The 10,927-nt window shown below is 49.3% G+C and overlaps 1 protein-coding gene across 1 annotated transcript; it reads left to right on the top strand.

Annotated features, from left to right (window-relative positions):
• The first annotated feature begins 2,048 nt into the window (after positions 1–2,048).
• Positions 2,049–9,768, top strand: LOC149434104 (uncharacterized). The gene is made up of 3 exons (XM_089664102.1): positions 2,049–5,622; positions 6,871–6,950; positions 9,408–9,768. The coding sequence occupies exons 1-3, from the start codon at positions 3,243–3,245 to the stop codon at positions 9,507–9,509; spliced, it is 2,562 nt and encodes an 853-aa protein (XP_089520228.1). The 5' UTR covers positions 2,049–3,242; the 3' UTR covers positions 9,510–9,768.
• Positions 9,769–10,927: the final 1,159 nt, after the last annotated feature.

Genomic DNA, 10,927 nt, shown 5'->3' with positions numbered 1-10,927 from the left:
AAACACCTGATACCACACCTGAAACACCTGATACCACACCTGAAACACCACACACCACACCTGAAACACCTGATACCCTACCTGACACCACACCTGAAACACCAGACACCACACCTGAAACACCAAACACCACACCTGAAACATCACACACCACACCTGAAACACCTGACACCACACCTGAAACACCTGGCACCCTACCTGAAACACCTGACACCACACCTGAAACACCAGCCACCACACCTGAAACACCTGATACCACACCTGAAACACCTGATACCACACCTGAAACACCAGACACCACACCTGAAACACCAGACACCACACCTGAAACACCTGATACCACACCTGAAACACCTGACACCACACCTGAAACACCAGACACCACACCTGAAACACCAGACACCACACCTGAAACACCTGACACCACACCTGAAACACCTGACACCGCACCTGTAACACCTGACACCCCACTTGAAATACCTGACACCACACCTGAAACACCACACACCACACCTGAAATACCTGACACCACACCTGAAACACCACACACCACACCTGAAATACCTGACACCACACCTGAAACACCACACACCACACCTGAAACACCTGACACCACACCTGAAACACCACACACCACACCTGAAATACCTGACACCACACCTGAAATACCTGACACCACACCTGAAACACCAGCCACCACACCTGAAACACCAGACACCCCACCTGAAACACCTTACACCACACCTGAAATACCTGACACCACAACTGAAACACCAGCCACCACACCTGAAACACCTGACACCACACCTGAAACACCTGATACCATACCTGAAACACCTGACACCACACCTGAAACACCTGACACCACACCTGAAACACCTGACACCACACCTGTAACACCTGACACCACACCTGAAACACCTGACACCACACCTGAAACACCAGACACCACACCTGACACCACACCGGAAACACCTGATACCACACCTGAAACACCTGACACCACACCTGAAACACCTGATACCACACCTGTAACACCTGACACCACACCTGAAACACCTGACACCACACCTGAAACACCAGACACCACACCTGAAACACCTGACACCACACCTGAAACACCAGACACCACACCTGAAACACCTGATACCACACCTGTAACACCTGACACCCTACCTGAAACACCTGACACCACACCTGAAATACCTGACACCACACCTGAAACACCTGACACCACACCTGAAATACCTGACACCACACCTGAAACACCTGACACCACATCTGAAACACCTGACACCGCACCTGAAACACCACACACCGCACCTGAAACACCAGACACCACACCTGAAATACCTGACACCACACCTGAAACACCACACACTACACCTGAAACACCTGACACCACACCTGAAACACCTGACACCACAGCTGAAACACCTGACACCACACCTGTAACACCACACACCACACCTGAAACACCAGCCACCACACCTGAAACACCTGACACCACACCTGAAACACCACACACCAAACCTGAAACACCTGATACCACACCTGAAACACCTAACACCACACCTGAAACACCTGACACCACACCTGACACCACACCTGAAACACCTGACACCACAGCTGAAACACCAGACACCACACCTGAAACACCTTACACCCCACCTGAAACACCAGCCACCACACCTGAAACACCTTACACCCCACCTGAAACACCAGCCACCACACCTGAAACACCTGACACCACACCCGAAACACCACACACCACACCTAAAACATCAGCCACCACACCTGAAACACCAAACACCACACCTGAAACACCTTACACCCCACCTGAAACACCAGACACCACACCTGAAACACCTTACACCCCACCTGAAACACCTGACACCACACCTGAAACACCTGACACCACACCTGACACCACACCTGAAACACCTGACACCACAGCTGAAACACCAGACACCACACCTGACACCACACCTGACACCACACCTGACACCACACCTGAAACACCTGACACCACAGCTGAAACACCAGACACCACACCTGAAACACCTTACACCCCACCTGAAACACCAGCCACCACACCTGAAACACCTTACACCCCACCTGAAACACCAGCCACCACACCTGAAACACCTGACACCACACCCGAAACACCACACACCACACCTGAAACATCAGCCACCACACCTGAAACACCAAACACCACACCTGAAACACCTTACACCCCACCTGAAACACCAGCCACCACGCCTGAAACTCCACACACCACACCTGAAACACCTGACACCACACCTGTAAAACCACACACCACACCTGAAACACCAGCCACCACACCTGAAACACCAGCCACCACACCTGAAACACCTGACACCACACCTGAAACACCACACACCAAACCTGAAACACCTGATACCACACCTGAAACACCTGACACCACACCTGAAACACCTGACACCACACCTGAAACACCAGACACCACACCTGACACCACACCTGAAACACCAGACACCACACCTAAAACACCAGACACCACACCTGAAACACCTTACACCCCACCTGAAACACCAGCCACCACACCTGAAACACCTGACACCACACCCGAAACACCTGACACCACACCTGAAACACCACACACCACGCCTGAAACATCAGCCACCACACTTGAAACACCAAACACCACACCTGAAACACCTTACACCCCACCTGAAACACCAGCCACCACACCTGAAACACCACACACCACACCTGAAACACCTGACACCACACCTGAAACACCTGACACCACACCTGAAACACCTGATACCACACCTGATACCACACCTGAAACACCTGACACCACACCTGAAACACCACACACCACACCTGAAACACCTGATACCACACCTGATACCACACCTGAAACACCAGACACCACACTTGTAACCAAAATCTCTGCTTCAGCTGCCACCACCACTAAAACCGAAACTGCTATTACTTTGGAGACCAGAAACTTCATCAAATCTTCCAACACATCAGAATCTGCCTCTGCTGTGCCAGCTGGAGCCATATCTGAAGCCATACACATTACGCAGACTGGTGTCACATCGAAAGGTGTAGACGACCAAGGTAGGAGCACATATGAATTTAAAACCACATCAGATGCCATCACACATGAAACCATAAATTCGGGGTCAACAGACACCACACTTGGAACCAGAAACTTTGTTCCAACTGGTATCATCACTGGCATGAAGAACATTCTTCCGACATCCACCATGTCTGGAAATGTTGCATCATCTGGCATTTCTCCTGAAATCGGAAAGTATGTAACGAGTGTCACATTATTTGATAAAACAGAAATTGTGGCAATTAAAGCTACATCTAAACCTGGAGACAATTTGCCAACTACTCCCACCGTAGAAGCTAGTAACCTTCTTCCAACTGGAGATACAACCGAAATCAGAATGACTGTGCCAACTGGCATCACATCTGACAAAACCTTGTTAGCTACCACCACATCTCCAACCAAAAACATCACACCAACTGTCCCCACTTCTAAAACCATAAGTCCTGACCTAACCGTTATCACATCGGACACAAAAACTAGTTTGCTTACTGCCAGTGATTTGGAGACCAGAAGCACCATCAGATCCTCCATCACTTCTGAATCTGCAATCGCTGAGCCAACTGGCACCGTATCTGGAAACCATGTGTCAACTGGGACCTCATCTGAGACCAGAAAAGATGTTACAAGTGCCACCACACCTGCCATTGTAGAAATAATTCCAACAAATGCTACATCCAAAGCTGGAGACACTGGGCCAACTGCTTTCACCTCAGATGTTAGGACAATCATACCAACTGGTGTCACATCTGAAGCTGGACTTTTTGGGTCAACTGCCACAAACATTGCACCGGCTGCCTATACATCTAAAATTAGTTGGACAGTCATTTCTGAGAATAGAATAATCCCATCCAATGGAACCTCTACTACATTGGGTGTGCCAACTAAACTGCCAGCCAGTGTAGAAACTAACAAGACAACCCAATCCACATCTAAACCTGGAGACATTGGGTCAACTGATCCCACCTCAGATATTGGGACAATCACCCTAACTGGTGTCACATCTGAAACTAGACGCATTGTGCCAACTAAAACATCCCAAGCTGGAAGCATTGCACCAACTGCCAAAACATCTAAAAGTCGTTGGACATCCATATCCGAGAAAAGAACAGTCCCATCCAATGGAACCTCTACTGCACCTGGTGCTGCAACCAAACTGCCAGCCGGAGTAGAAACTATCAAGACCACTCAATCCAAATCTTATACTGGAGACATTGGGCCAACTGTTCCCACCTCAGATGTTAGGAAGATTGTCCCAACTGTTGTCACATTCAAAGCTAGACGTTTTGTGCCAAGTACCACGTCTCAAGCTAGACGTTTTATGCCAAGTACCACGTCTCAAGCTAGAAGCATTGCACCAACTGCCAACGCATCTAAAACTAGCTGGACAACCATTTCTGAGAACAGAGCAGTCCCATCGAATGGAACCTCTATTACACCCGATGCTACACCCAAACTGCCATCCAGAGTAGAAACTATCAAGACCACTCAATCCACATCAAAACCTGGAGACATTGAATCAACTAAACCCACCTCAGATGTTAGGACAATCATGCCAACTGTTGTCACATCCAAAGCTGGACATTTTGTGCCAAGTACCACGTCTCAAGCTAGAAGCATTGCACCAAATGCCAACACATCTAAAACTAGTTGGACAACCATTTCTGAGAACAGTGCAGTCCCATCCAATGGAACCTCTACGACTCCTGGTACTTCAACTAAACTTCAAGCAAATCTAAAAGCTAACAAGACCCCTCAATCCTCATCAAATACTGGAGATATTGGGCCAACTGTTCCCACCACAGATGTTAGGACGACTGTCCCAACTGTTGTCACATCCAAAGCTGGAGGTTTTGTGCCAAGTACCACGTCTCAAGCTGGAAACATTGCACCAAATGCAAACACATCTAAAACTAGTTGGACAACCATTTCTGAGAACAATGCAGATCCATCCAATGGAACCTCTACTACACCCAGTGCTACAACCAAACTGTCGTCCAATGTAGAAACTAACAAGACCGCTCAATCCACAATTAATTCTACTACAAAACCTCAGACTACAGACTACAGATTATTTCATGAGGAATCAGAACCTACGCCAACAACCGGTAAAGCATCCAAAACACAAACCAATCCCATGTCTCCATCTGCCAATGTGACCACTGGAGCACCTCAACAGACTGCTAAGATGACAACTAGTAGAGATGCCACCATCCCCAGCCCAACCACTAATGGTACCACTGGGAATATATTACGGGAGCTGGTATCTTCCATGACTTTGGTAGCTCAGAACGTATCTGGAGCACAAGCCAAGACTACAACACAGTCCATGAAGCCTGTCCATGGGACTGGTGGAACACTTCAACTGACGGACAGAAGTTCATCTAATCCAGGCACCAGCTCACATAAGGCTCCCACTGGGCCTGCTCCACCATATAGCATGGACAGCTCTGACAAAATTGTCTATGGTGTCCCCGTTCCATCATCAGAACCAGTGGCACCAGGTGAGTATGAGCCTGGATCTACTGCTTTATGTACTGTATGGGGCCATCATGTTATGCCTCGGTTTTGTGTCTGTGCAGACGATCCTTGCAGGGGCTGACTGACAGCTCATGGGGCCCCCGGACAATAGGGGATCATGGGGCCCCTGTGTCCTTGCCCAAACTCAAAAAAGCCTATGAAAAAGGTACCAGGGGCATCTCATGGGGCCCCCTACTGACCCCGGGCCCTCGGGCAATGCCTGAGTTTCCAAATGGTCAGTCCGCCCCTGGTTCCTTGTCTGCCTGCAGATACCGACATTTCCTTGTATGACACCCAAGGTGGCCCCAAGCTTCAGATATTTGTAAGTTCTTCCGACAATGTAACGCTTCCAGGTATTTCTGACCTGTCACAGAGATCACAGAGCTCCCCTTGAAAGTGCATTCAACTGCTTTTCTCTCCAGAAGGGCGGCACCTTCTTTATTCAGACCTCATCCAGGGTCACCATCTACTTCCTAGACTGAGATGTCGGCTCAGAGGTGACACAATCATGTCAATCCTGGTGCCTGTGCAGTTTTTGGATGTGTTTACAAATGTCTGACACAGATCAGCCCCTGCTGCACTTTCTCACCATGTGACTGGGTACAATGTTGCAATATTGCAGTCTGATCACTGGGGGAGGGGAGACTGAGGAAATGCTTCCGCCTCCTTCTACAAAGTTACAATGTACAGTCTGATCACTGGGGAAGGGAGACTGAGGAAATGCCTCCTCCTCCTTCTACACAGTTACAATGTACAGTCTGATCACTGGGGGAGGAGACTGAGGAAATGCATCCTTCTACAAAGTTACAATGTACAGTCTGATCACTGGGGGAGGGGAGACTGAGGAAATGCCTCCTCCTCCTTCTACAAAGATACAATGTACAGTCTGATCACTGGGGGAGGGGAGACTGAGGAAATGCCTCCTCCTCCTTCTACAAAGTTACAATGTACGGTCTTATCACTGGGGGAGGGGAGACTGAGGAAATGCTTCTTCCTCCTTCTACAAAGTTACAATGTACAGTCTGATCACTGGGGGGGGGGGAGACTGAGGAAATGCCTCCTCCTCCTTCTACAAAGTTACAATGTACAGTCTGATCACTGGGGGAGGGGAGACTGAGGAAATGCTTGTCTCTGTCACTGAGCATGTGCACACACACAGAGCCGACTGACACAATATATGAGACTTTGGGAAGATCTTTGGTTCATTTTAACTGAAAATGTGCGTCTTGTAGGGACTATCGGGCTGAAGGTGACCATGTCCAACGCCACAGAGGGGAGTGTCCGGGACTCAATAGACGCCTTCATAAAACAGGTACCTAATCCTCTGATTGATACATTGTAACTCATGATGTTCCATAGGTGGTGTGCCACTGACCCCTAGTGGCTACCTTTTATATTGCAGATTATTCAGAATCCCCTATGAAACCATTTCACAGCTCCCACCTGTCCATCATGTGGAGGGACTTGTTCTTGAAACCAAATCCCTCCGTCCCTCGTGCAGCCTCAGTTGTCCCTGCTTGTGGTGTGATGTGTACCTCTCTATACAAAATGTTTTCTCCTCCTACCAGAAGTATTGTGTTACGCTAAACGGATCCAGCCTTCATAATCTGGGATTTTTCTCAGCAGGAATGCAGGTTCTTGCACCTCTAGCACTGAATGTATGCAAAGGCAAGGGGTGCTGGGGTGCACTGGAGGGTCTACTGGGGAGGTATTTTGTTTCAGGGGATCTATTGTTGATGGAGGGGGATCTATTGTTGCTGGAGGGGGATCTATTATTGATGGAGGGGATCTATTGTTGATGGAAGGGGATCTATTGTTGATGGGGGGATATATTGTTGCTGGCTGCAGGGGATTTATTTCTGCTTTTCCTGTTACAATGGAAATTGTTAGCACCACAAAAATGATACGTGGTTCCGTATTATCTATAAGGGGTGGTACTGGGAGGTGGGTAGGGGGTGGAACCAAGAGATGGTGCTCAGAGGAGGGTAGGGGATGGAACCAAGCGATGGTGCTCAGAGGTGGGTAGGGGGTGGAACCAAGGGATGGTGCTCAGAGGAGGGTAGGGGGTGGAATCAAGGGATGGTGCTCAGAGGAGGGTAGGGGATGGAACCAAGCGATGGTGCTCAGAGGTGGGTAGGGGGTGGAACCAAGGGATGGTGCTCAGAGGAGGGTAGGGGGTGGAATCAAGGGATGGTGCTCAGAGGAGGGTAGGGGGTGGAATCAAGGGATGATGCTCAGAGGTGGGTAGGGGGTGGAACAAAGGGATGGTGCTCAGAGGGGGGTAGGGGATGGAACCAAGGGATGGTACTCAGAGGTTGGTAGGGGGTGGAATCAAGGGATGGTGCTCAGAGGAGGGTAGGGGGTGGAACCAAGGGATGGTTCTAATTGGTGGGTAGGGTGTGGAACCAAGGGATGGTGCTCAGAGGAGTGTAGGGGGTGGAACCAAGGGATGGTGCTCAGAGGTGGGTAGAGGGTGGAACCAAGGGACGATATTGAGAGGTGGGTAGGGGACAGGGGCGGACCAATAGCTCATGGGGCCCCCGGGCAATAGGGGATCCTGGGGCCCCTGTATCCTTGCCCAAACTCAAAAAAGCCTATGAAAAAGGTACCAGGGGCATCTCATGGGGCCCCCTACTGACCCCAGGCCCTCGGGCAGTGCCAAAGTTTCCAAATGGTCAGTCCGTCCCTGGTAGGGGATGGAACCAAGGGACAGTACTCAGAGTTGCATAGGTGGTGGAACCAAGAGACGGTACTCAGGAGGTGGGTAGTGGGTGGAACCAAGGGACAGTACTCAGAGGTGGGTAGAGGGTGGAACCCAGGGACGGTACTCAGGAGGAGGGTAGCGGGTGGAACCAAGGGATGGTGCTCAGAGGAGTATAGGGGGTGGAACCAAGGGATGGTGCTCAGAGGTGGGTAGGGGGTGGAACCAAGGGACGGTACTCAGGAGGTGGGTAGGTGGAGGAGACCAGGGCTGACATGGAGGAGGGGAGTACTTGCACCAATTCTGGCTATAGTACTGCATTTGTTATTTTGAAAAGACAAAATAAAATAAAAATAGAGGTAAAAAAGCACCACTCTTTTTCTGCATAATAAATCTTTGTGGTCCGTGTAACCGAGGACGTGTCCTTTGTCTACATACGGTGTGCTAAAAGGTGCTCCTCGTTATCATTTCAGAATGTTGGGAGGTATGAAATGCTCTCCTACAGTGAAGCTGAATCTGATGGATATGATTCACTTGGATCTCCTGCCTTTGGTCTGAACATTCCTCCAGCACTTTGTTTTAGGGATCATGTTAATATATTTGCATCCCAGCAGTAAGTTGGGGGCAGGGGCGGACTGACAACTCATGGGGCCCCCGGGCAATAGGGGATCATGGGGCCCCTGTGTCCTTGCCCAAACTCAAAAAAGCCTATGAAAAAGGTACCAGGGGCATCTCATGGGGCCCCCTACTGACCCCGGGCCCTCGGGCAGTGCCCGAGTTTCCCAATGGTCAGTCCGCCCCTGGTTGGGGGAGTTCACAGGAAGCCACAAAGCCAGATGTCTGAAATGAGGAGGTTCTGGAAAGGGGTGTCAGCCACAGTTCCCAATGCTGTTCAATGGTGAGGAGGTGACATATCGCGGAGTATAAAATATATACTGAGATACAGAACCTGCCGAGGTTATAACCCTCCATTACTCAGCAAAAATGCCTTTAGTTCTACTTTAAGATTTTGCTTGATGACGTCGGGGGGATGATTGATGGATGTCTCCCGTCTTTGTTGTCTTTTAGACCTGCATGATGTTTGCGGTACGATTTAACCTGAGGAATGTCACTCTGACCTGGGGACCGAGTCGGACCGCCACCAACTGCCAGACTGTTCTGCTGAATTAGGACCCCCGGGGACAGTGGAAGAGATGTGTCACCATTTCTCCATCCAGGAGAGGATGTGATGAAGGTCCAGCCCCATCCAATGTTCGGACCAGCAGAACAATCTATGCACGTGTGTCGCCACGCCAATCTCTCGGAGAGCTTTTGGGTTTAATACGCTTCGAATGTTTATAAAACGATTATAATCTGCTGTCATGTTTATGGAACACATTTATTTTCTCTGTATTTTTACCTGAAATATGATTAAAAATTATGGAGATTAGAGCTGTTTTTTTTAGTTTTGAACAGGACTCTTTTCCAGTGGGAACGCCGGGGAACGCAGTTCTGGTACTTCCAGCACTGAATGTTTGTAATGGTAAGGGGTGCTGAGGAGTGCTGGGAGGGGGTCTATGGATGCTGGCTGATGGAAGATCTATTGTTGCTGGAAGGGATCTACAGTGGAGGGAGGGGTCTATTGTTGCTGGAAGGGATCTACAGTTGAGTGAGGGGTCTATTGTTGCTGGAAGGGATCTACAGTGGAGGGAGGGGTCTATTGTTGCTGGCTGCTAGAGGGTCCATTGATTCTGGCTGTTGAGAGATTTATTGCTTCTGATGGGATCTATTGTTGCTGGGGGGACGTATTATTGAGAGGGGTATATTGTTGCTGGAGTGGATCTATTGTTGCTGGGGGTATTATTGAGAGGGGGTATATTGTTGCTGGGGTGGATCTATTGTTGCTGGGGGGAGATATTATTGAGAGGGGTATATTGTTGCTGGAATGGATCTATTGTTGCTTGGGGGAAATATTATTGAGAAGGGGTGTATTGTTGCTGCAGTGGGTATTTTGTTGCTGGGGGAAATATTATTGAGAGGGGGACTATTGTTGCTGAAATGGATCTATTGTTGCTGGGGGGTATTATTGAGAGGGGGTATATTGTTGCTGGGGTGGATCCATTGTTGCTGGGGGGAGATATTATTGAGAGGGGGTATATTGTTGCTGGAGTGGATCTATTGTTGCTTGGGGGAAATATTATTCAGAGGGGTCTATTGTTGCTGCAGTGGATCTATTGTTGCTGGGGGGATATGTTATTGAGAGGGGGTGTATTGTTGCCGGCTGCAGGAGATATATTTTACAGCTGATCAATAACAAACTACACACAAATTATATAGCACCACAAAATGATACTTCTGTATTCTCTGAATGGGGCACTACTGAAAGGTGGGTAGGGGGATCAACTGAGAGATGGTCCTCGGAGGTGGGTAGGGGGCCAAGACAAGGGGTGACTTGAAAGGGGGAGTTCCTGCACCTATTCTCTGAGGAAAGCCCTGGTTTTGGATATACACGGCTCAAAAAAAATGAAAGGAAGACTTTGAACACCCATCGGATCTCAATGGGGACAAATCTCCTGCTGGATCTCTATACTGACATGGACGGGGGATGG

This window comes from Staurois parvus, unplaced genomic scaffold, assembly GCF_062004578.1.
Source record: "Staurois parvus isolate SC_StPar_1 unplaced genomic scaffold, SC_StPar_1.0 ptg001835l, whole genome shotgun sequence".
Taxonomy (NCBI): Eukaryota; Metazoa; Chordata; class Amphibia; order Anura; family Ranidae; genus Staurois; species Staurois parvus.
The sequence above is the reverse complement of the archived record's forward strand: the minus strand, read 5'-3'. Positions and strand labels throughout refer to the sequence as shown.